This window comes from Hyperolius riggenbachi, chromosome 4, assembly GCF_040937935.1.
Source record: "Hyperolius riggenbachi isolate aHypRig1 chromosome 4, aHypRig1.pri, whole genome shotgun sequence".
Taxonomy (NCBI): domain Eukaryota; kingdom Metazoa; phylum Chordata; class Amphibia; order Anura; family Hyperoliidae; genus Hyperolius; species Hyperolius riggenbachi.
In genome coordinates, this window is record NC_090649.1 from 46,330,641 (window position 1) to 46,357,338 (window position 26,698).

At 47.0% G+C, this 26,698-nt stretch overlaps 1 protein-coding gene across 1 annotated transcript in view; it reads right to left on the bottom strand.

The window, feature by feature from the left end:
* LOC137571202 (cysteine-rich secretory protein 3-like) overlaps positions 1-26,698 on the bottom strand; it is a 74,624-nt gene that overhangs the window by 13,130 nt on the left and 34,796 nt on the right. The window contains exons 4-8 of the mRNA XM_068280026.1: positions 24,155-24,271; positions 23,216-23,303; positions 10,653-10,801; positions 7,594-7,691; positions 552-640 (exon numbers count right to left, since the gene is read on the bottom strand). Of these exons, the coding sequence (XP_068136127.1) occupies positions 552-640; positions 7,594-7,691; positions 10,653-10,801; positions 23,216-23,303; positions 24,155-24,271 (541 nt within the window). The remainder of the gene's footprint in view (positions 1-551; positions 641-7,593; positions 7,692-10,652; positions 10,802-23,215; positions 23,304-24,154; positions 24,272-26,698) is intronic.

Here is a 26,698-nt window from a genome sequence, read left to right on the forward strand (position 1 = left end):
TAAAAAAAAATACTACCTGATTCAAAGGATAAGTTGGATTTGGTAGCGCCCACCACCGCCGCTCCCTGGCCCCCATGAAGCCTGTAATAGCTTACATTTATTTTCAGGTGTCATGGGTCACAAAGCTGCAAACAGAACTGCAGAGCTCTCATCCAAGAAGCACAAAGCTGAGATAGACGGGGAATAGGTGGGGGATAGGCGGCAAAGGGCCAATGAGAGGAGGGAAGGTGCATTCCTGACGCTCAGAGTGGGCATTTTTCAGGAGTGCCTCTTCTGCAAGGGAAGCCCCTTTCCCTTTGAAATTGCCAACAAGCTGCATGTTGGTAATTTTTTTTTGGCGGGGGCACAGTGGGGGGAAGGGTTGAGAGCGGCGCCTAGGGGACACAGAAGCATGGCATAGAGCAGGGAACATGCCTCTGTGTCCCATATGCCCCCTCCGAATTCATCTTGGGTACACTTTAAACAATAAGAAAAAAAAATTACATTGGGACAAGAATGAATGATGACAATGACTGTAGCCAACCTCTATCACCTGAAGCTGAAATACTTACTGCACAGTTTATCTTTGCAGTTCGACGGGCATTTACCGCAGGAGGGGCCTTTTTCGTAAGGTGTTGTGGTCTGACCTTGGATATTCCCTCTGAAAAAAGAATGATATGTAAAATGAACAGAATCCATTTGCTCTAGCACCAGTACAAGAAATTACAGAAGGAAAGGATGGACGCAGTAGCGTGCAGGCCCGGGAGTAGGGAGGCCCCTCGGTAGCTGTCACTGCAGAGTGCTCAAGGAAGTAATGAAACCAGTTCTTTAGTTGTTTGCCAAAACTTGGAGTGGTAGGGGGTAATGCCTTCATGGTAAGGGGATTGGAGGCAGGGGGGAGTATAGCACAGAGATGGCACTGCAGAGGGTTAGTTTGGTTGAAAAAAGACATTCATTCCTTAAAGGACAACTGTAGCGAGAGGGATATGGAGGCTGCCATATTTATTTCCTTTTAAGCAATACCAGTTGCCTGACTGTCCTGCTGATCCTCTGCCTCTAATACTTTTAGCCATAGCCCCTGAACAAGCATGCAGAAGATCAGGCGTTTCTGACATTATTGTCAGATCTGACAAGATTAGCTGCATGCTTGTTTCTGGTGTGTGATTCAGATACTACTGCAGTCAAATAGATCAGCAGGGCTGCCAGGCAACTGGTATTGTTTAGAAGGAAACAAATATGGCAGCCTCCATATTCTTCTCGCTACAGTTGTCCTTTAAGTCCAACCAGAAAAACATAAATAAATAAATAAAAGCAAGAAGTGTTGAATCAGGATGATACCATTTATTGTCTAACTTGAAAGAATAAGGCTAGCTTCACCCTACAAACTGGCGGTAGCGTCGTGTTAGTACGTGGAGTTCCCTCTCTGGCCACCAGCTAAGCATCGCCATAGACTATCATGAGTTCGGGATGCCGCATATCGCCTAACATGACTAACATGACTTCGGGCTGACGCAGATCGGCGCAGGTCACCATTGATCCCGCATGGTAACATAGTTCTGCGCTAGCGTTACATTAGGCACTTCCAGCGCAGTGTACCGCAACGTGGGAAGTATGAACTTCCCCTAAAAATTGACTGTGGCCATCTTGTGGCCAAATAGTAGTACTACATCTAAATACATTTTTTTTAAAATAAAAAAACAATTTATTACATTTAAAATTAACTGTTTACCCCCACATTCCAAAAAATACCCAAATACATTTTTAACCACTTCACCACTGAGGGGTTTTACCCCCTGACCACCAGAGCAATTTTCACCTTTCAGCGCTCCGTCCATTCATTCGTCTATAACTTTATTATTACTTATCCCAATGAAATGGACTATATCTTGTTTTTTTCGCCACCAATTAGGCTTTCTTTAGGTGGGACATTATGCCAAGAATTATTTTATTCTAAATGTGTTTTAATGGGGAAATAGGAAAAAATGTGGGAAAAAATTATTATTTTTCAGTTTTCGGCCATTATAGTTTTTAAATAAAGCATGCTACTGTAATTAAAACCCATGAAATGTATTAACCCATTTGTCCCGGTTATAAAACCATTTAAATTATGTCCCTATCACAATGTTTGGTGACAATATTTTATTTGGAAATAAAGGTGCATTTTTTTCAGTTTTGCATCCATCCCTAATTACAAGCCCGCAGTTTATAAAGTAACAGTGTTATACCCTCTTGACATAAATATTTAAAAAGTTCAGTCCCTAAGGTAACTATTTGTTTTTTTTTTTATTGTATTTTTTTTTTTTAATTACAAAAAAAAAATTAAAATTGGGGAGTGTGGGAGGTAATGAGTTAATTTATTGTGTAAATGTAATGTTTGTATGTAAAATGCTTTTAGGGTGTAGTTTACTATTTGGCCACAAGATGGCCACAGAGTGTTTGTTTACATGCGACCTGTAAGCGTCCGGAAGGACGCTTACAGGAAGCAGTAGGAGGCTGGGAGACTTACAATGATCTCGCTGTTTCTGAAAGAAGCAGCAGATCATTTCTGGGGCTTAGATCAACGAACGGGAATGGATTTTCCCGTTCATTGATCTCCGGGCGAGCGGGCGGCGGCGTGCACGAGCGGCGGGTGCGCGCGCACGAGCGGCGGGAGCGCGGACAGCGGCGGTAGCGCGGAAGGTACGGATTTCTCCGTCCCTGGTTTTTTAGGAGGGAAAAAAGGGGCGGAGAAATCCGTACGCGTGGGGGTAAAGTGGTTAATAATAAAAAAAAATACAATAAAAAAAAACATAAATTGTTACATAAGGGTCTGACGTTTTTTAATCTGCATGAGAGAAGGGTATATTGCAATTATTTTTTTAATTATAAGCTTGTAAATAGTGATGGATGCAAAACTGAAAAAAATGCACCTTTATTTCTAATGAAAATATTGGCGCCATACATTGTGATAGAGACATAATTTAAATGGTATAATAACCGGGACAAATGGTCAAATAAAATACATAGGCTTTAATTATGGTAGCATGTATTATTTCAAAGCTATAATGGCCAAAAACTGAGAAAGAATGATTTTTTTCATTTTTAATATTCCTGTTAAAATGCATTTGGAAAAAATAATTCTTAGCAAAATGTACCACCCAATGAAAGCCTAATTAGTGGTGGAAAAAAACAAGATATAGATCAATTCATTGGGATAAGGAGTGATAAAGTTATTGGCTAATGAATGGGAGATGAAAATTGGCTCCACCCACGCAGCTTGAATGGCCGGCCACGCGCACAAGCTGTAAAACACATGGAGCGGCGTCCTGTCTCTTCCCGCTATTCTGGACATTGGAGCAGCTAACTAGACTGCAGCAAAACAGGGAAGTTGGACTAGCATGTTGAGAGGCTTATTCTTATAGCCCACACATACAATCTCCCTAGGCTACTTCATCATGGAGAGCGAGACGTCGTTGCACCAATAAGGGGAGTTGAGCGGACGCCAGCTATCTAATGTGGTGAGAGCTATCCTTTATCCATCTATATAGACGCATGAACTGCTATATGTTATTTGGATCTCACCTACTATTCCTTATTCCGAATATTGGATGAGTGATGGGACATTCAAATTCCTCAATATAGGATATCATTTATAGCAGCAAAATTGTGACTTCTTCTAAAGAGGGCCCCCACTGACTATATAAACAGTGTGAAAGTGCGGGGATGCATGTAATATGTGAGTGTAATAACCTTTGCATGTTTCATTGAGCTTATGATTAATGACTGCTGCCTGATGGCCATATTCAGCCTTGCATGTGCAATTTTAAATTATTGAATCCCTATGCTTTTCCATCATTCTTTTCATTTTATGAGATAATGGCCTCAATTCCCTAAGATCATGCTGGAGATAATAAGGCAAGAGAAAACTTACCTCCACATGGTGAGAGAGTTATCTTATCTCTCCATTCCTTAAGTCACCTCCTCTGTAGTTGATTTACCTCCTCTGTAGTTATTTTCACATGCAGTTAATTAACAGCCTGTCTTTAACTCCGGAGTTATTTTAAGGATTGGAGAGTTAACTTAAAGACAGAAGAGTTAACTTTAGGTTTGCCTGAGGTAAAATGTTTCCTGAATACTACATGCCTTATCACCATGGTGACAGCTCTAGAAACGTTATTAAAGACAGGAGATAAGCTTAGTGAATTGAGGCCAATGTGTGTCCTTTGTAATTTAATAAAGCAATTTTTTGATACTTAGTACATTAAGGTGGCTGATGACCCATATATGTTCAGTAACTTTTTGAAATCACTATCAGTTAGGGTTAGCCCCGCCCACTATCCCTCTTTTTGTGGGTAAGGTGACAAAGGTCCTTTGGACAACGGCCACTAGTATTTGCTTTCAGTTTTCTTTTGAAAACCTTAGAATACGTCGGGCCATGGAAGGTGCGGTAAGCCTATGAGCATTTACCCCTACACACACAGGGCGTCAATTTTAAATTTAAATTAGGGATAAGGTATCCTTTAAAGAGACTCGTAACAAAAATGTTATCCTATTTTCTACCATCCTACAAGTTCCTATACCTATTTTAATGTGCTCTGGCTTACTGCAGCACTTTCTACCATTACCATCTCTGTAATAAATCAGCTTATCTCTCCCCTGTCAGACTTGTCGGCCTGTGTCTGGAAGGCTGCCAAGTTCTTCAGTGTTGTTGTTCTGTGATGCATCTCCCCACTCCAGGCCCATCTCTGCACACTGCCTGTGTGTTATTTAGGATTAGAGCAGCTTCTCTCTGCTCTATTATCTTTTACAAGCTGGATAAATCCTCCTCTGAGCTGGCTGGGCTTTCACATACTGAGGAATTACATACAGGCAGAGCTGTCTGCACTCTGCAGGAAGAAACAGCCTGACACTTCAGTGGGTGAGAGCTGCAGGGGGAAAGAAACACACAAATGATCTCTTGAGATTCAAAAGGAAGGCTGTATACAGCCTGCTTGTGTATGGATGTATTTTCTATGTGTGGACATACTGTACATCAACCTACTTCCTGTTTTGGTGGCCATTTTGTTTGTTTATAAACAAACTTTTTAAAACTGTTTTTAACCACTTTTAATGCAGCGGGGAGCGGCGAAATTGTGACAGAGGGGAATAGGAGATGTCCCCTAACGCACTGGTATGTTTACCATAGTCCCCAACAGTCCCGATTTGGGCGAGACTATCCCGGGCTCTGCCCCCTCATCCCGGATCCCGCCCAGTCCCGTTTTAGCAGATACACTAAGTGCCCTTCAGATAATTACATTGCTCTGCCTCAATCCCCATAACTGCTGTCTCTCTTCCTGCTCTGGAGACAGTCTGATGATCTCACACACACACTTGTGGCTTGCTTGAAGCTAATTGGCTGTGTGGACTGACACTGAGCTCCGTCTAGCTCCGCCCCTTTTTTCAGAGACCCAGCAGAGCACATGATGCAGACAGAGAGAGGAAGCAGGAAGCTGAAACCTGCTGGAGGAGGCAAGTGAATCAATGCAGCTGCCTGGCATGGTCCTTGTCACAGTGACTGCACAGTGCAGGAGAGATCCTGCAGAGCGTATTACATCCTGCAGTTCCTTGCTACACAACTGATAAGTGCTCTGACCCTTGCCTCATGTGTGTCCCCTCTCTGCCATGCTGTGTGTCCCTCTCAGTGTCTCCTCCCTGCCGTGCTGTTTGTCCCTCTCCAGTGTCCTCTCCCTGCCATGCTGTGTGTCCACCAATCCAGTGTCCCCTACCCTGCCATGCTGTGTGTCCCTCTCCAATGCCCCCTCCAATGCTGTGTGTCCCCCTCTCCAGTGCCCCCTGCCATGCTGTGAGTCCCCCTCTCCAGTGCCACCTGCCATGCTGTGAGTCCCCCTCTTCAGTGTCCCCTGCCATGCTGTGTGTACTCCTCTTCAGTGTCCCCTGCCATGCTGTGTGTCCCCCTCTCCACTGTCCCCTGCCATGCTGTGAGTCCCCCCCCCTCCAGTGTCCCCTGCCCTGCTGTGTTTCCTCCTCTTCAGTGTCCCCTGCCCTGCCATGCTGTGTGTCCCCATCTCCAGTGTCCCCTGCCCTGCTGTGTCTTCCTCTCCAATGTCCCCTGCCATGCTGTGTGTCTCTCTCTCCAGTGTCCCCTGCCCTGCTGTGTCTTCCTCTCCAGTGTCCCCTGCCCTGCCCTGTGTCCCCCTCTCCAGTGTCCCCTGCCATGTTGTGTGTCCCCCTCTCCAGTGTCCCCTGCCCTGCTGTGTCTTCCTCTCTAGTGTCCCCTGCCATGCTGTGTGTCCCCATCTCCAGTGTCCCCTGCCATGCTGTGTGTCCCCCATCTCCAGTGTCCCCTCCCTGCCATGCTGTGTGTCCACCATTCCAGTGTCCCCTGCCCTGCCATGCTGTGTCCCTCTCCAGTGCCCCCTGCCATGCTGTGTGTCCCCCTCTCCAGTGCCCCCTGCCATGCTGTGAGTCCCCCTCTCCAGTGCCACCTGCCATGCTGTGAGTCCCCCTCTTCAGTGTCCCCTGCCATGCTGTGAGTCCCCCTCTCCAGTGTCCCCTGCCCTGCTGTGTTTCCTCCTCTTCAGTGTCCCCTGCCCTGCCATGCTGTGTGTCCCTATCTCCAGTGTCCCCTGCCCTGCTGTGTCTTCCTCTCCAGTGTCCCCTGCCCTGCCATGCTGTGTGTCCCCCTCTCCAGTGTCCCCTGTCATGCTGTGTCTTCCTCTCCAGTGTCCCCTGCCATGCTGTGTGTCCCCATTTCCAGTGTCCCCTGCCATGCTGTGTGTCCCCATATCCAGTGTCCCCTGCCCTGCTGTTTCTTCCTCTCCAGTGTCACCTGCCCTGCTGTGTCTTCCTTTCCAGTGTCCCCTGCCCTGCTGTATCTTCCTCTCCAGTGTCCCCTGCCATGCTGTGTCCCCATCTCCAGTGTCCCCTGCCCTGCCATGCTGTGTGTCCCCATCTCCAGTGTCCCCTGCCCTGCTGTGTCTTCCTCTCCAGTGTCCCCTGCCCTGCCCTGCTGTGTGTCCCCCTCTCCAGTGTCCCCTGCCATGCTGTGTGTCCCCCTCTCCAGTGTCCCCTGCTCTGCTGTGTGTCCCCCTCTCCAGTGTCCCCTGCCATGCTATGTGTCCCCCTCTCCCATATCTTCTAACGGTCCATCTTTGGGAGCCCTGTCGCTCTTTCCTCCTCATTTGTCCCTCTCACAGAACTGATGAACAGACCTACTGAAAAATGTGTTAAATTGACTCTAAACTTTATACTCATCCTTTAAACTCATATATTTCTTATTTCCATGTGTTATGAAGGAAAATTAACCAGGATAGAATGGACCAGTGTAGTTTAAATTATAAAATGCTTTTCTTATGAAATCTTTATGGTATGCGTGACTAGGGGTGTGAAGGGGGCGTGATTAGGGGTGTGGTAGAGGTGTGGCTTAGTGTGGCTTAAGTGTCCCTCTTTCTCATCTCAAAATGTTGGGAGGTATGATGTTTACTTTTGTGCAATTTTAACAATACAGATTCTCTTTAAAGAAAGGCATTCTTAAAATGAAACAAAGATGGCAGACTACATGGTCCTCACTTCAGGTTCCCTTTTAAAATAAAAGCAATATAAATCATCAGAAATGTATGACTGATTAACACTTACGCTGGGCAGTGGTGGCAGACGTAGAAAAATTTGTACTGCGGATGATCGGGGCAATGGGCAACACCGCATCCCACCAGGTATGAGTTGTACCACACAAGCTGGAAGTCAGAAATCATAATTTAGTCAGAGTAGACAGACTTTTAGTTCACTTTACATATTTCCCTATTTTTTCCCAGAGATGAGGGGGACAGAGAGATTGTGTGGCTGGCAGGGGCTCATAGAGACCAGAGATGAGGGGGACAGAGAGGTTGCGTGGCTGGCAGGGGCTCATAGAGACCAGAGATGAGGGGGACAGAGAGGTTGCGTGGCTGGCAGGGGCTCATAGAGACCAGAGATAAGGGGGACAGAGAGGTTCTGTGGCTGGCAGGGGCTTATACAAACCAGAGATGAGGGGGACAGAGAGGTTGCGTGGCTGGCAGGGGCTCATAGAGACCAGAGATGAGGGGGACAGAGAGGTTAAATGGCTGGCAGGGGCTCATAGAGACCAGAGATGAGGGGCAGATAGATTGTGTGGCTGGCAGGGGCTCATAGAGACCAGAGATAAGGGGGACAGAGAGATTGTGTGGCTGGCAGGGGCTCATAGAGACCAGAGATAAGGGGGCAGAGAGGTTGTGTGACTGGCAGGGGCTCATAGAGACCAGAGATAAGGGGGACAGAGAGGTTCTGTGGCTGGCAGGGGCTTATACAAGCCAGAGATGAGGGGGACAGAGAGGTTGCGTGGCTGGCAGGGGCTCATAGAGACCAGAGATGAGGGGGACAGAGAGGTTGAATGGCTGGCAGGGGCTCATAGAGACCAGAGATGAGGGGGCAGATAGATTGTGTGGCTGGCAGGGGCTCATAGAGACCAGAGATGAGGGGCAGATAGATTGTGTGGCTGGCAGGGGCTCATAGAGACCAGAGATAAGGGGGACAGAGAGATTGTGTGGCTGGCAGGGGCTCATAGAGACCAGAGATGAGGGGGACAGAGAGGTTGCGTGGCTGGCAGGGGCTCATAGAGACCAGAGATGAGGGGGACAGAGAGATTGTGTGGCTGGGCAGGGGCTCATAGAGACCAGAGATGAGGGGGACAGAGAGGTTGCGTGGCTGGCAGGGGCTCATAGAGACCAGAGATAAGGGGGACAGAGAGGTTCTGTGGCTGGCAGGGGCTTATACAAACCAGAGATGAGGGGGACAGAGAGGTTGCGTGGCTGGCAGGGGCTCATAGAGACCAGAGATGAGGGAGACAGAGAGGTTGAATGGCTGGCAGGGGCTCATAGAGACCAGAGATGAGGGGGCAGATAGATTGTGTGGCTGGCAGGGGCTCATAGAGACCAGAGATAAGGGGGACAGAGAGATTGTGTGGCTGGCAGGGGCTCATAGAGACCAGAGATAAGGGGGCAGAGAGGTTGTGTGGCTGGCAGGGGCTCATAGAGACCAGAGATAAGGGGGACAGAGAGGTTCTGTGGCTGGCAGGGGCTTATACAAGCCAGAGATGAGGGGGACAGAGAGGTTGCGTGGCTGGCAGGGGCTCATAGAGACCAGAGATGAGGGGGACAGAGAGGTTGAATGGCTGGCAGGGGCTCATAGAGACCAGAGATGAGGGGGCAGATAGATTGTGTGGCTGGCAGGGGCTCATAGAGACCAGAGATAAGGGGGACAGAGAGATTGTGTGGCTGGCAGGGGCTCATAGAGACCAGAGATAAGGGGGCAGAGAGGTTGTGTGGCTGGCAGGGGCTCATAGAGACCAGAGATAAGGGGAGCAGAGAGGTTGCGTGACTGGAAGGGGTTTATAGAGACCAGAGATGAGGTTGACAGAGAGGTTGCGTGGCTGGCATAGGTTTATAGAGACTAGAGATGAGGTGGACAGAGAGGTTGTGTAGCTGGCAGGGGCTCATAAAGACCAGAGATGAGGAGGACAGAGAGATTGTGTGGCTGGCAGGGGCTTGTAAAGACCAGAGATGAGGAGGACAGAGAGATTGTGTGGCTGGCAGGGGTTTATAGAGACCAGAGATAGATAAGGGGGCAGATAAATTGTGTGGCTGGCAGGGGCTCATAGAGACCAGAGATGAGGGGGGCAGAGAGGTTGTGTGGCTGGCAGGGGCTTATAGAGACCAGAGATGAGGGGGCAGATAGATTGTGTGGCTGGCAGGGGCTCATAGAGACCAGAGATGAGGGGGCAGATAGATTGTGTGGCTGGCAGGGGCTTATAGAGACCAGAGATGAGGGGGGCAGAGAGGTTGTGTGGCTGGCAGGGGCTCATAGAGACCAGAGATGAGGGGGCAGATAGATTGTGTGGCTGGCAGGGGCTCATAGAGACCAGAGATGAGGGGGCAGATAGATTGTGTGGCTGGCAGGGGCTCATAGAGACCAGAGATGAGGGGCACAGAGAGGTTGTGTGGCTGGCAGGGGGTTATAGAGACCAGAGATGAGGGGGCAGATAGATTGTGTGGCTGGCAGGGGCTCATAGAGACCAGAGATGAGGGGCACAGAGAGGTTGTGTGGCTGGCAGAGGTTTATAGAGACCAGAGAGGAGGTGGACAGAGAGATTGTGTGGCTGGCAGGGGCTCATAGAGACCAGAGATGAGGGGGGCAGAGAGGTTGTGTGGCTGGCAGGGGCTCATAGAGACCAGAGATGAGGGGGCAGATAGATTGTGTGGCTGGCAGGGGCTCATAGAGACCAGAGATGAGGGGGCAGATAGATTGTGTGGCTGGCAGGGGCTTATAGAGACCAGAGATGAGGGGGGCAGAGAGGTTGTGTGGCTGGCAGGGGCTCATAGAGACCAGAGATGAGGGGGCAGATAGATTGTGTGGCTGGCAGGGGCTCATAGAGACCAGAGATGAGGGGCACAGAGAGGTTGTGTGGCTGGCAGGGGCTCATAGAGACCAGAGAGGAGGTGGACAGAGAGATTGTGTGGCTGGCACGGGTTTACAGAGATGAGATGTATGGAGAGATTGTGTGCTTGGCATGGGTAGAGTTTATGGAGACCATTTGATCACTACAGTTCTCCCTGATTAACAGCTCTGGCAGTTGTAAAAAAAAAACAAAAACTGAGAGACTCTGTAGGTTGAATCTCGATTACCGCTGTGTAGTGTCCAAAGACGGCCCCAGGTGTGGTGGCGCCTTTACCATATTCAAAATAGTTCTTCTCATTGCAAAATGCATTTATGGCTTCATCCCACGACGCCGCATATGAGGCCATATATAAATTCTCTCCACAGTCTGTGCCATCTGCAGACAATTAAAAAAAATATATTATATTAATAAACTAGGTGGGGTGGGGTGTAATGGCACCCTAAAGAAAAGGACACAAAAACATACACAAAAGCCCAGATAGCGTAGTAAGTTTAATAAATATGGTATAAATTAAAATGTATAAAAGGGCAACTTTCTAAGGTAGGCTGAAGGGGGGGCAACCAACCACTTAAAGCAGGTGGAGACAATAAACATGACTTCACTCGGGGTGTCCAAGCTGGACTAGGTATGGTCGCTCTCTTTGAAAGTAAAAAAGCTCACTCTCACTATGGCATCCACCAGACTAGACCCCTCTCACCACTGCGTGTGTCAATGATAAAATTCAAAAGAAGGAATAAAGGGGGTGGCTTACATCAAAAAAGGCAATCTCTTGGGACAGAGAAATGTATGGAAGAACAGGCAACGCATTTCACCGGTACAAGCCCGCTGAAGTGTCTGTCCTGGGCTTGTACCCGTGAAACGTGTTGCCTGTGCTTTAACCCTCCTGGCGGTTTGCTAAAAAATCGCCAGGGGGCAGCAAATCTTTTTTTTTTTAATTTTTTTTTTTTTCATGTAGCGAGACAAAGTCTCGCTACATGATAGCCGCTGCTCAGCGGCATCCCCCCAGCCCCTCCGATCGCCGCCGGCGATCGGCGATCAGGAGATCCCGTTCAAAGAACGGGATCTCCTGGAGGGCTTCCCCCGTCGCCATGGCGACGGGGCGGGATGACGTCACCGACGTCATCGACGTCGTGACATCAAAGGGGATTCCTATCCACCCCATAGGGCTGCCTGGCACTGATTGGCCAGGCAGCGCACGGGGTCTGGGGGGGGGGGCGGCTGCGGCGCGACGGATAGCGGCGGATCGGCGGGTAGAGGCGGCGATTGGGCACTGCACGCAGCTAGCAGAGTGCTAGCTGCGTGCAGCAAAAAAAAATGTATGCAAATCGGCCCAGCGGGGCCTGAGCGGTGCCTTCCGGCGGCATAGCCCGAGCTCAGCTCGGGCTTACCGCCAGGAAGGTTAATACATTTCTCTGTCCCAAGAGATTGTCGTTTTTGAGGTAAGCAACCTCATCCTTCGTTTACATTTTACCATTGTTTTTAACCTTGTTTTATATGTATTTGGGCACCTCTTTATTATATTATATTAATAAACTTTTCATATTTACTCTATTTTTTATTCCCATTTCTTTTTTTTTTTGGGGGGGGGGGGGGTTCTCTTCATTCAGATTTATAAACTACTAGGTATGCTGACACTCTTTCTGTTGGCTTTCTCATCGTAGGGTTCTGAACCATACCTGTTGGGCTGGCAGAGGTTGCTGAGTACTGTAGAGGTGCAGAAAAGGTTGCAGGGCTTCCTTCAGCTAAGTTCTCACACAGAAATATGGAAGTTACTGGTCGGTCCATACTTCCAGAGATGAGCACAACCCTTCCTGTACTCGGGGGACTTTTTTTCAGGACAGACACTTCAAGCCGTTGCCTGCAGCCCTGTCCTAAGTAAAAGGTGCACTATGATGCGCTCCCATACTGCGCTTGTCTATCACAGCACGGTCCCTTTAACCACTTTATTCACCACTACAGTATATCTATGTCCTCTGTGACTTCATCTAAGTCATGAAGATATGACAAATTGGAACTGAAGCACGGCTGTGCAAGATTGGGCTTTCTCCTATGCACATCTCCAGCACTATCTGATGCAGCACTAATTGGTGAAAGGGAATATATGTTCCCTGAGCCAATAGGATTGATTTTATGCTCACCATACATTGTGATGGGAACATAATCTAAGTTTTGTGATAACCGATACAAATAGCCAAACAAAATGTGTGGTTTTTTTAATCTACAGCAGCTCTTTTTATTCTTAAACTTGAATTAGTAAAACTGAGAAATGTGTTTTTTTTTCCCTCTTTTTTCAAAATGTTTTAAATGCATAGAAAACAAAAGAGAAAAAAATGCCATACAAAGAAAGCCTAGTTTGTCTTGAAAATATATATATATATATATATATATATATATATATATATATATATATATATATATATATATATATATATATATATATATATATTTCATTTAGGTGTCATAAGTATGAATAAAGTTATTGCTGATTAAATAGGGGCATAGCTAAAATGTCATAACTGCTCTAGTACATAAGGGGGAAATGCAAAGTCTGGATGCAAAGTGGTTAATTAAGCTCAGCCCACACACATACGTCTGGGCAGCATCAGTAGAAGCTCCAAGTTCCCGAGTGCACGGAGGCAGCCACGCCCCTTCTCCACCTCCTGGCTCCTTCCTCCCGTCAGTTCTCATCCAGGCTTCAAGGAACTCGGCCAGCATGAGGTGGGTGTTCAGCAGCCACAGCCCGTAGTGATGACACACACTGAGAGCTTTGATCAGTGAACTGCATAGCTCCCAACTGTCCCTCTTTTGGAGGGACAGTCCCTCTTTCTTCCTCATTTGTCCCTCTTCCAGCGCAGGTGCTGATGTTAAGGATGTTCCAAGTGAGTGGCTTCAAGAGCGAGGAGGATCAGGGAAGCCACCTGCATTAAATAGGAGCGTGAGTGCCCCCCGCAGTGTGAGGCCCCAAGCGGGGGCGTGCCTCGCCTGTATGCTGGCGGTGCCCCTGCACCCAGTATAGGTGCTTTGGCCAGCCCCCTCCTGCCCGACTAGTATAGCTGGTGTAGCCAGTGAAGGGAGCAATATAAAAGTTTGCTGGTGGGGGGGTCCAGTATTACAATTCTGGTGGGTTGTGCTAGCAGCTGGATAGTTTACTGGTTAAAGCTGTTGCCTTTCATGCAGGGCTTGAGACTGTAACCAGGGCTTGAATTCTGGCTTAAGCCAGTACATAAAAAACAGTAAAGAGTATTTGGGCAAGGTTCCTTAAAGGACTTCCGAGGCCAAATTTAGATTTTTTTTTTTAAAAGTTAGATACATGCATCAGTTTGGAAGGCACGGAGGACGCCATCCGCGCCCTCCGTGCTGTTCCGCCGGGTCCCCACCGCTCAATAGCCCCCCGAACGGCTCCCGACCGCACGGCCCGGGCTCTCCAGCCTGTACAAAGATGGCCGCCGGAGCTGGCCGCGGCTGCATAGTCCGCATAGCAGAGAGTGCGGCTGTACAGCTTTAGGGCCAACCTCCCAATCCACGTAACAGGCTGTTTCCTGTAGCGGTCGGGAGCCGTTCGGGGGGATAGCGAGCGGTGGAGACTCAGGGGAACGGCATGGAGGGCGCGGATGGCATCCTCCGTGCCTTCCAAACTGATGCAGGTATCTAACTTTTTTTTTTCTAAGTTTGGCCTTGGAAGTCCTTTAATGGCCCTGTGTGCCCTAAAGTGGCTGCAACTCTGGAGTGCTCTGAAGCTGATGGGGGCCTAGAATAATTTTTTTTTGTGGTGGAATGCCCCAGTATTAAAGTTAGTATGCATAGTATAGCTTTACAGCTCACTATCAGGACACTGGACATGGGGGGAACCCGTTATAAGTGTAGACAATAAATACTGTCATGAATAGGCTGGCAAATGAAAATGATAAATATTTAGAGTGGTAAAAACGATAGTAAAACACTGGTAGATGTTGCCGATGTTTTACTACAGCTTAACTTAACCTACTCTCATACAGAACCCATCCCCCTCCAATGCTTATCCCTAAAACCCCTTTCCTGACGCCAATCCCTTAACACCCCCCCCCCCCCCAGGACACCTAAGCCTTAAACTCCCCTGCCTAATGCTAAAACCCCCATTCCTGATGCCTAACCTTAAAACCTTACTTCCTGATGCCCAGTGATGGTCGGATAAACCCGCCCAATCACAGATTCGACTATTCGGCCGTGCTTGAAAAAAAAATCCGGAAATGGTGTGATTAATTGATCACGGAAAAGCGTTTTAGCTAATAGCAAAGCCCCCATACATGCTACGGTCACCAAAATTGCATGGATTATAAAGGTGAGATGTGGCAACAATAACAAATAAAAAAAAAAACGTTTAGTTTTTGAGAAAATCGATTTTAAAATATCAAACAAAAAAGTATTTGCAATTAAAAAGCCGCCAACTTTAGTAGTTAATAGCAAAGCCCCCTTACGTGGAAGGAACACCACATTTGCCAGGTATGTTAAGAAGAACAGTGGGAACAAGGGTAAAAACATTTCAAAGGGACCTTACAGTTTTTGAGAAAATCGATTTTAAAATTTTAAAAGAAAATACATTTAAATGCGGCAAATGACAGTTGTTAGTCAAACAATTCCCGCCGACTTGAGCAGTTAATAGCAAAGGCCCATTACATCCTATTAACACCAAATTTGCAGGATATGTTAAAAAGATAGTGGGAAACAATATTTAAAAACCTTTGTGTGCTTTTTTGAAATTTAAAAATAAAAATGACATGGGGTCCTTTTCCTGAGCCTCTGTATCCCCCTGTCCCCATGCAGGCTGGAATAGCCAGAATGCGGAGCCCCGGCCGACTGGGGCTTCACACCCTGAGCTATACCAGCCCGCATGGTCCATGGTATGGGGGGGGGCTCCGGAGGAGAGGGACGGCCAAGCCTTCCCCTCTCCTCGGAGCCCTTGTCCAATCCATGGACAAGGGGCTCTTCCCCACTTCCGGTGCCCCAGGAGGCGGTGGGGGCAATGACTCCCTAGGGGGGGGGGGGTTATGGTGGCATCTGGGAGTCCCCTTTAACTACTTCAGCCCTCAGTCGTGTTTCACTTTATGCATCCAAGCAATTTTCACCTCCCATTCATTTGCCTATAATTTTATCACTACTTATCACAATTAACTGATCTATACCTTGGTTTTTCCACCACCAATTAGGTTTTCTTTGGGTGGTACATTTTGCTAAGAGCTACTTTACTGTAAATGCATTTTAACAGGAAGAATAAGAAAAAAAAACTGAAAAAATTCAAGATTTCTCAGTTTGCAGCCATTATAGTTTTAAAATAATACATGCCTCCATAATTAAAACCCACGTATTGTATTTGCCTATATATCCCGGGTATTACATCGTTTAAATTATGTCCCTATCACAATGTATGGCGAAAATATTGGATTTGGAAATAAAAGTGAATTTTTTTCCGTTTTGCAACCATCACTACTTACAAGCTTATAATAAAAAAATTGAAATATTTCATTTTTACATGGATATTAAAAAGTTTAGACCCTTCGGTAAATATTTACGTTTATTTTTATTGTAATGTTTTTTTCTTTTTGTTTTTTTTTAATAAACATTTTATTGGGGTATTTTTGGGAGGGTGGGATGTAAATAGTAATTTTTTTATGTAAATATGTGTTTATTTATTTTTTAAATGTAGATGTAGTTTTACTATTTTGCCACAAAATGGCAATGATGAGTTTGTTTACATTACGTCACTCTAAACATAACATGCACGCTTAGAAGGACGTAGGGGAGACATAGGAGGCAGAAAGAGCGAGGCTGTGATGATCCGCTCAGCTGGCTGCACAGGCAGACAGCTGTTTGTCCATTCCTCTAGTCTGTGGGCTGCAGGTCTCTGGAACAGAGACCTGTCTTTCCATTGCAAGTTTCTGGTCTGTTCTCTTGCTGGGGAATTTGCATACATTCGTTATGCAAATCCCCTACCTGTCTTCTTTGATGACTGGCACTATGGCCTAGTGCACACCAGAGCGTTTCTGCTGCGGTTTGCGATCCGCTTGCGGGTGCGGATCCGCTAGGGTAATGTATTTCAATGGGCTGGTGCACACCAGAGCGGGAGGCGTTTTGCAGAAACGCATACTTCCGGGCTGCTGCAGATTTTGGATTGCAGATGCGTTTCTGCCTCAATGTTAAGTATAGGAAAAACGCAAACCGCTCTGAAAACCGGCACTTCAGAGCGGTTTGCCAGGCGTTTTTTGTTACAGTAGTTGTTCAGTAACAGCTTTACTGTAACAATATCTGAAATCTACTACACCAAAACCGCTACACAAAACCGCAAAATGCTAGCTGAAACGCTACAGAAAAAGAAGAAAAAGCGTTTCAAAATCTGCTAGCATTTTGCGGATCTGCTAGCGGTTTTTGGTGTGCACCAGCCCTATAAGAGCTTTATGTTTCCCAGAAGGCTTTGCTGGTTATTTCCCTTCCATGCTCTGTTCCTGATGGACACTGCTGGAGTGTCAGCCATTGCTATCTAGTATAGTTAATTCCTGGGGGTTGCTTTAGGCTCCCCTTCTAGCCCAGTCAGGTTGTATTATCTGTATTGCCTGTTCTGTCTTGTCTTGCCTGTTGCCATTGTCCTGCCCCAAAGGTGGTCGACAGGAAATGGTTCTGATCTCTGTTCCTGGAGTATAGCTGGTGCAGCGGTTGCTACCAGCTATCTCTTCTGTTCTGTCTCCTGGGATCGCGCTAGCTACTTTTCGCTAGCGCTGGGGATCCTTCTGTTCTGTCTTCTGGGATCGCGCTAGCTACTTTTCGCTAGTGCTGTGGATCCTATCTATCGTTTGTCCCTGTTTTCGTGTGTCTGTCTTGTCCGCTACGCTTGCTGCAGGCTCGGTGAGGTAACCGTTAAGCAAGCGCTCGCATCCTCTGTTTCATGTTTGTCTGTTAATGGTTAGTTAGGCGTGCTTGTCTCTATTGTGCTTATCACGTGGAGATCGCGCATAACCGCGTGCACTGTTGCGAATGAGTGCGGTGTTCGCGGTTAGCTAGCGTTTATTATTTTCCGTATCTCCTTATTGTATTTGCTGTGCCTTTGCTACCCTCGTATTCTATTCTGATCTGCCTTGTGTCACGTCTGGCGATCGCACCTCTCGCGATCGCGTTCCTATTTCGTATCTGCTGTTGTGTGTGCGCGGTTGCGGGGTGGCGACTGGATTGGCGCACACACATACAACCTATCCCTTTGCTCAATCTCATTCGCAATCGCCTCTCTTGCGATTGCGTTCTGCGCTTCGTACAATTCCTGTCTGGCACTTGTGGAGGTACAGAGGATTGGTTCCTCTGCACTCCCCAGCGCCATCTGCCGACAGGAATTTCCCTCTACAGGTGCGTAGCACCTTTTGCTGGGTGCCTGCAAATATACGCTTGTGGAGGATTTCCGCCGTGTCAGCGCACGCGTTGTGCGCTGATCACGGAGAAAGTTCCACAATTGTGACAGAGGCTTCCGAGGGAAGCCGTTGCTTTTTCTGCTGGGAAAAGGGATCAGTGATTAGGCCCCATGTCCCGATTCATTGATTCTCTGGCTAACGAACCACGGGCCAGGAGCACGTGCACGTGTGCTATCGGCGGCAGGAGCGCACAAGCGGCCTTTTGGATGCATATTAAACATCCAAAAAGCCAAAGTAGTTAAGAAGGGGACCCCCAGATGCCCACCCGCCCCTCCCAAAAGAAATTAGTATAGGGGCACAAAGAGGCTCGGGAAGGGGGGACCTCACATCATTTTTTTTCCACTATCTGAACATAAAATATATATATACTATATATATATATATATATATATATATATATATATATATATATATATATATATATATTTTTTTTTTTTTTTTAAATATGGTTTCCCACTATCTTTTTAACATATCCTGCAAATTTGGTTTTGCTGGGAAGTAAGGGGCCTTTGCTATTAACTGCTAAAGTCGTCGAGAATTGTTTCACTAAGAACTATCATTTGCCGCATTTAAATGTATACTTTTTTCATTTGAAATTTTAAAATCGATTTTCTCAAAAACGTTTTTAATTCCCTCTTTTTCCTCTTGTTCTCACTGCTCTTCTTAACATATCTTCACATATAACATATCCTGCAAATTTGGTGTTCCTGCCATGTAAGGGGGCTTTCTTTGCTATTAACTGCTAAAGTCGGCGGGAGATCATTACAAATTAATTTTTACCATGATCTCTGTGATCACGACCATGATTGCATTCCGAATATTTGTAATCACGGAATTTCCGTGGCTGATTTCCATGATCCAGAATCGATCACGGCAAAAATACCGAAGTCAAATAGTGAAAAAATGCTTGTGAACCACGGCTATTCCTAACCCTAACCCTAATACCCCCCTTCCTGACGCCTACCCCTAAAGCCCCCCTTCCTGAGGCCTAACCCTAATCCTTCCTTCCTGACGTCTAATCCTAAACCCCCTTTCCTGATGCCCAACCCTAAAACCCCCCTTTCTGATACCCCACCCTAAAACCCCCCTTCCTGATACCCCACCCTAAACCCCCCCTTCCTGATGCCCAACCCTAAAACCCCCCTTCCTGATGCCCAACCCTAATACCCTCCTTCCTGACGCCTACCGCTAAACCCCCCCTTCCTGAGGCCTAACCCTAATCCTCCCTTCCTGACGTCTAATCCTAAAACCCCCTTTCCTGATGCCCAACCCTAAAACCCCCTTCCTGGGGCCTAATCCTAATCCTCCCTTCCTGACGTCTAATCCTAAACCCCCCTTCCTGATGCTCAACCCCCCCCCCCCCCCCCCCCCCACCGCCTAACCCTAAAACCCTAAATAAAGCAGGAAGCAGGCACATCATACATGTATCTTTATTGTGTATAAAATCGCCAACGTTTCGGAGCCCTGTAGGACCCCTTTATCAAGCCAACATGGGCTCATAGGCAATTATCTGTGTGAGGCAATGTGTCAGCTGCTGTCTGTCTGAATCTCATCCTGCGAGTTCTGAGAGGAGCTCTGACTCCCATTCTCTTCAATTTGACATTGCAGATTGATTGACACATTGCGGCATACAGATGATTGCCTACAAGCAAATGTTGCCTTAATAAAGGGGTCCTACGTGGCTCCGAAATGTTGGTGTTTTTATACACAGAACGAATAAAGATACATAATGGATGACCCAGCTTCCTGCTATATTTGAAGATGTATAGAGGGCGTCATCCCCTTTTTCAACTGTAGCACTCCCTCTTAAAGAGAATCTGTACTCTAAAATTATTACAATAAAAAGCATACCATTCTATTCCTTATGTTCTCCTGGGCCCCTCTGTGCTGTTTCTGCCACTCCCTGCTGCAATCCTGGCTTGTAATTGCCAGTTTTAGGCAGTGTTTACAAACAAAAGACATGGCTGCTAACCAGAGTGTGATAGGCTCAGTCTGTGACTCATACAGAGCCTGCAGGGGGCGTGGAGAGGGTGTGTATAGCTTCTATCCTATCACAAGCAGAACAGAACATTCCAGCCTGAGTGCCTGAGCCCGACAAAGCCGTCAGAGGAAAGAAGATTAGATTATATAACAGAGATAATACAGCCACTGTGCAACTAGAAAAGGCTGCAGTAAGACAGACCACATTAGAACAGGTATAGGAACTTATAGGATAGAAGAAATAAGGCTGACAATTTTGTTACAGAGTCTCTTTAAAGGGACTCCGAGCTCAAGTAAAAAAAGAAAGTTGTACTCACCCGGGGCTTTTTCCAGCCCAGTGCTGGTCGGGAGGTCCCACGACGGCGTCCTGGCTCCTCTCCTAGTCCCCGCTCCGGAATGGCTGACTGGCCGCAGCCCGGGCGACACTCTGCCGAGTGTCGGGCTGTTCCTTCGTCACACGCCGGCCGCCTCGCGTCATCACGGCGGCCGGCGTGGCAGTACGGCGCATGCGCGCTTTAATCGCGCATGCACAGTACTTTCACGCCGGCCGCCGTGGTGACGCGAGGCGGCCGGCGTGTGACGTCAGCCGCGTCATACGCGGAAGGAACAGCCCGACACTCGGCAGAGTGTCGCCCGGGCTGCGGCCGGTCAGCCATTCCGGAGCGGGGACTAGGAGAGGAGCCAGGACGCCGTCGTGGGACCTCCCGACCAGCACTGGGCTGGAAAAAGCCCCGGGTGAGTACAACTTCCTTTTTTTACTTGAGCTCAGAGTCCCTTTAAGGTTTGATCCAGTAGTGAGTGCAAGGCAACACTAACTTTTTAACCCCTCTCCACCCGGCCTAACGCTACAACCCTCCTTTCTGTCGCCTAACCCTAAAACCAACCTCCTGACGCCCAACCCTAAACCCCCCCTTCCTGATGACTAACCCTAAAACCCTCCTTCCTGACGACTAAAGCTAAAACTCCCCCCTTTCCTGATGCCTAACCCTAAAACCCTCCTTCCTGACGACTAAAGCTAAAACTCCCCCGCTTCCTGATGCCTAACCCTAACCCCCCTACCCTTCCTGATGCCTAACCTTAAAACCCCCCTTCCTGATTCCTAACCCTAAAACCACCCATACTAATGCTTAACCCTAAACCCCCCTTCCTCATGTCTAACACTAAAATATCCCTTCCTGATGTCTAACCCAAAAATCTCCCTTCCTGACGCCTAATCCTAAAACTTCCCTTCCTCATGTCTAACCCTAAAACTTTCTTTCTGGACACCTTACCCTAAACCCCCCCTTTTTGACGTCTAACCCATAACTTTTTTATTAAATTTGAAAACAATAATTTGAAAGAAGAAGTTAAAAGACCAAACATTTCAATGACTACAACTCTCTAATTTTCAAAACAATAAATACTTCAAAAGCTATGATGTTCTAATTTTCTCAAAACAAAATAGATTAAAAAAAAAGTATAATGTTCTAATTTTTGAAACGATATTTATCAGTCACCCAAATTTCTGCTCTCAGCGCCCAATAGCGTCTGTGTGCCTGTGGCAGCGCCCAAATCGTCCATTACCGCAGGCAACCACATTTCCTGCTTCCGGGAAGCCTCTAGGATTGAGAAGCTTCTCTCTTCTTAACCTCTTGCCGACTGCGTCACGCCGATGGGCGTGGCCGCGGTGGCAGCCCCAGGACCGCCTAACGCCAATTGGCGTAAAGTCCTGGGGCTCTGTTTTGCAGGAGATCGCTCGCAGGCTGCGCGCGCATCTCCTGCTTGGGGGGCGGAGCTCCGCCCCGCCTTCAGTCTCCGTGATCGCCGTCTATTTCTATGTACCACGCTGCGATCCGCAGCAGCGCTGTACTGGGGACAAGAGAGCGATCGGCTCTCATAGGCAGAAGCCTATGACAACCGATCGCCATAATTGGCTGGCTGTGGGGAGGGAGGGGGGAGGGAGGGAACATTTTTAAAGAAACAGCTTTTATTAAAAAAAAAAAAACTAACAATAATATTTATTTAAAAAAATAAACATGGGGGGAGCGATCAGACCCCACCAACAGAGAGCTCTGTTGGTGGGGTGAAAAAGGGGGGAGAATCACTTGTGTGATGTGTTGTGCGGCCCTGCAGCTTAGCCTTAAAGCTGCAGTGGCCTATTTTACTAAAAATGGCCTGGTCACTAGGGGGATTTAGCCCTGCAGTCCTCAAGAGGTTAATTAAGTATTTCCTTTTTTCCCCGAGCTTTGCCTCACTTGAAGTGTGTGCCCAGCCCAATAAAGATACAGAACTGCTCAGTTGGAATTGTGGCCCAAAAGAGTAGATCTGTGAACATCAGAGGGAGGGAGTGGGCATGGTTGGTGAGCAGTGAGTGCTGCTCAGTATCTGGGGAACACCCACACTCTTGGCAGCTGAAAGCCTTTGTGAACAGATCTTGGGTCACATGACTGCCCCTTCCATAGGTTATCTCTCTGGAGCAGCTGTATCTAGTATGAAAATTGGCCTCAATTCACTAAGCAGTTTAGACTAGTCTACTGATGGTTTTTAGTCTACCGATGGTTTGGTCAGTTGCATCAAAGGGGAATTTACTATTACCAAATGTTTTAGACCTGTTTTTAGACCTGGACTACACCATTTGGTAATTAGGTGGGTAAAGCAAGGGAAATGTTTAAAACATGCAATTCACAAACGAGTAGCTATGGCTGACATCCTTCTCCTCTGATGAGCTCTCCTCTGGATACAATTAAAGTCCTGCATAATTAATTCAAAAGGTTCCATCCTCACATCTAAAATACCTCACCGAATTATTTTACTGACAGAAATCGGCTGGTCTAATCTCTGTCAGAAAAAGTGGGCGTGGTTACTCCTTGTTTGCCTTTGTGAATTGTGTAATTACTGAAGGTTAGACCTGGTCTAAAAACAGGTCTAAGGGCTGGTTCAGGCGGACGTTTGGAGGCGTTGCGTTTGCTGGCGTCGCGTTCAGCAGCGTTCGTGTGCGTTTGGATGCGGTCGCGTTTTTTCTTCCCCTAGGGGGACATTAGCCGTCGGGGTTAACCTCCCCTGGAAGCTACATGTAGCTTCCAGGGGCTCCTTGAACGCCAGGGAAAATCGGGACCCAAACGCCGCGTTTGTGTAAACGCGCTTGAAAGCTTGGTACAAACGCTCCCATTCACTTGAATGGGAGCGTTTAACACCAAGCCCTGAACGCTGGCAGTAAACGCTCTGCAAGCGTCCGTCTGAACCAGCCCTAAAACATTACACCAAACCATCAGTAGACTAAAAACCATCTGTAGACTAGTGAATTGAGGCCATTGTGTAATGGCATAGACTCTGCTTCACTTTCATTAACCATGAAAAATCTGGTAGGGTGAGCTCGGGCTTTGAATTTTGAAAGTCCACTTACTTGAACGTCTGGCTTCTGACGAGCTGTGGACCATTGAACAAGTCTCTGCGTATTTCTGAGCTGTTAACTGAGCCGCTTTATTCCATTCCTGTGAAAGGAAACACAGCACTGTCATTCTATCTAAAGGCAGCCTTTATCAATGAACAGAGAGGATATCGGGACGGTTTCATTGCTGGTGCTGCTTTTTTGATCTGCCGTGTCCATGCCTTTAATATTTTTGTTTACCCAACACAAGCATGCAGGTCAGGTGCTCAGTCTTCAGTCTTCACCAGGCCAGTTTTTACAGGTAGGCAAGATGTAAACTCCCCATGATCTCTAGCTACTGTACGCCACTGTATCTGTTGCTCCTTATTTGCAACCTCTGTTTTCCATTTTGCAGCAATCCCTCTTCCATGTCCAGCCGCCCATCAGCCAACTGCCGCCCAAGGCTCGGACCTTGGTGGCCTTCCCAGAAATCCAGCCCTGCACCTCGGAAGATTGGAAGAGGGTCAACACTGGAGGAGCAGAACAAGCAATATGCTTATGCTCCTTTTTTTAAGGCAGGGGGAGGGGGGGAGAAATCACAATCTAATTTCTGCCAGTGGCCGAGGAGTGTGTAGGCTTCGAGAGCAGGTCCCCACTTCTGCCAGGTGTCACCCGTTCCATAGTGACACTTTCTGAAGTCACATACAGTGCATCCATAGGACATGCCCTTTCCTGTTTTATGATTGTTTTTTTTTTTTTCTCCTTTTTTTTCTCTTTTTTTATACTAGATGGGCAATAGGAAATTTTACTATAATGTAATGAATCAGTCTCCAGATTTACTAGCAGTGACAGCACTTATAAAAACACATATAGTTGTGCTATATTGCGACATTAAAATATAGCTGAGTGCTCCTTTCCTCCATACACAGCTTCTCTCATTCCTTTTTACAGTGTGCCATGGCTTCATTTTCTTACCACTTGCAGCATGTTGGTTGCGGTGGGGTCCACATTTCTTCTGCAGTTATTTATGGCATTAAGGATTTGTTGTTGTGTCGATGTCATAGTAGTTGGCGGAGGTGTTGGAATGACATCCTGGAAGAGATAACACAGGTACAATTTAAACTGTCCTCAAAATGAAATAATTAATAAAAACATTTGAAAGGATCCCCGAAGTGACATGTGACATGGTGAGAGAGACACGTGTATGTACAGTGCCTAGCATGCAAATAACTAGGCTGTGTTCCTTTTTTTCTTTCTCTGCCTGAAAGAGTATCAGGTGAAATCAGGTATGTAAGTGGCTGACTCAGTCCTGACTCAGACAGGAAGTGACTACAGTGTGAACCTCACTGATAAGAAATTCCCCTTTTACCTCTTTCTTGCTCTCAGAAGCCGGTTTTTCCTAGGAAAGTGTTTTATAGTTGGAATTTATTATCAGTGAGGGACACACTGTAGTCACTTCCTGACTGAGTCAGAACTGAGTCAGCCACTTACATACCTGATGTTTAACTCTTTCAGGCAGAGAAAGAACAAAAAGGAACACAGCATAGTTATTTGTGTGCTAAGCACTGTACATACACATGTCTATCTCATCATGTCACATGTCACTTCGGGTATCCTTTAAGGAACGATACACATGGTGGGTACAAGGGAAGTAAGGCAAAAGTGTCCCGATAGTGAGCTGTAAAGCTATACTATGCATACTAACTTTAATACTGGGGCATTCCACTGGAAAAAATATATACTGGGCCCCCATCAGCCTCAAAGCACTTAAGAGTTGCAGCCACTTTAGGGCACACAGGTCCATTAAGGAACCTTGCCCAAATCATCTTTACTGTTTTTTATGTACTGGCTTGAGCCAGAATTCAAGCCCCGGTTAAAGGCTCAAGCCCTGCATGAAAGGCAACAGCTTTAACCAGTGAACTATCCAGCTGCTAGCAAAACCCACCAGAATTGTTATACTGGACCCCCCCACCAGCAAACTTTTATACTGCCCCCTTCACTGGCTCCACCAGCTATACTGGACGGGCAGGAGGGGGCTGGCCAAAGCACCTATACTGGGTGGGAGGGAAACATATGGCATAGAGAAGTCTCTGGAACCTTCAGATGTTTCCCCCATCCTGCACCGCCAGGCCGTTCCAGGGCTGAGGCCCCTAAAGATCACAGGAGTGCAGCTCTGTGCTAGGATGCAGTGTGCATAGTAGCACGGGCCCAATTGGGTTCTGCTTTTTTCCACCAAAGCCCAAGTGGGTCTGTGCTACCGTGCATGCACGAGCCGTCAACAAGTCCTTGTCGACAGTCTTTTGGAGGATTCAGCACTGGAACGGCACAGTGTAGGCGGATGGAGGAATCCTCTGTAGGACCCAGAGGTTTCTTTCTTCTGAGATGAGTTCCCCTTAGGGGCATTTTTTTCCCTACAGGTACCCTTTAAAGTTTGGTATCTGTGGAACTTAGCTGTTTAATTTTGGTATCTGGGGAGTAGAGGCCACATAACTGTATGATAACAACAGGGTGGTCTGCAGATAAAAGCTGGGCTGTTCCTAATGTATAAGGAATTAATTGAGGTCTCCCATTGCCTGTTGGACTTAAAGGACCTCTGTCACGAAAATCGTAAAATGTAAAATACATGTGAACACATACAAATAAGAAGTACGTTTCTTTCAGAGTAAAATGAGCCATAAATTACTTTTCTCCTATGTTGCTGTCACTACACTAACAGTAAGTAGTAGAAATCTGACATTACCAACAGGTTTTGGACTAGCCCATGTTCTCATGGGGGGTTCTCAGGGTTTTTTTTTTTTCTAAAAGCACTTGTGAATGGCAGTTGCTCCATTCAACTGCCAAAGAAGCGTACGGTGAGCAGGGAGGCTGGCCAGCATCTTTGTATAAATCTTTTTCAGGGAGTGTCTTTACTAAGAATAAATGCCAATCTGAGAACCCCCCGTGAAGAGATGGACTAGCCCAAAACATGTCGGTAATGTCAGATTTCTACTACCTACTGTAAATGACAGCAACATAGGAGAAAAGTAATTTATGGCTCATTTTACTCTGGGAGAAACGTACTTCTTATTAGTATGTGTTTTACATTTTAAGATTTTCGCGACACTTCCTCTTTAAATATTCCAACTTGAACACCCTTTCAGTAGAAAAATTGGGAGGGGGCAAAGTAATTGCTCTGCCTACGGCCCTGTATGGTTTCATCTGGCTCTGCACCACCCCATTAAGAGTAATTTATACTGGGGCATCCCACCAGCAGAGGGCAAGCAAGCCCACTTTATGTTCCACACTGGTAGATATTACAACCACTCCCTGCATCAAACAGTGTTCCATCACATGCAGCCAGACAGCCAGACAGCCAGACAGGGGTGTAACTACAAATGATGCGGCCCCCTATAACAAGTATAGCCTCAAAAACTCCTGATGTGAAGGATGGATCCCTTTATCAGAGGTAGTGAAGTAGTAAAAGAGGGAGTGAAGACCCCTTCTTTCAGCTCTGGTGCCCCCTGTGGCTGCTCCTCTGTA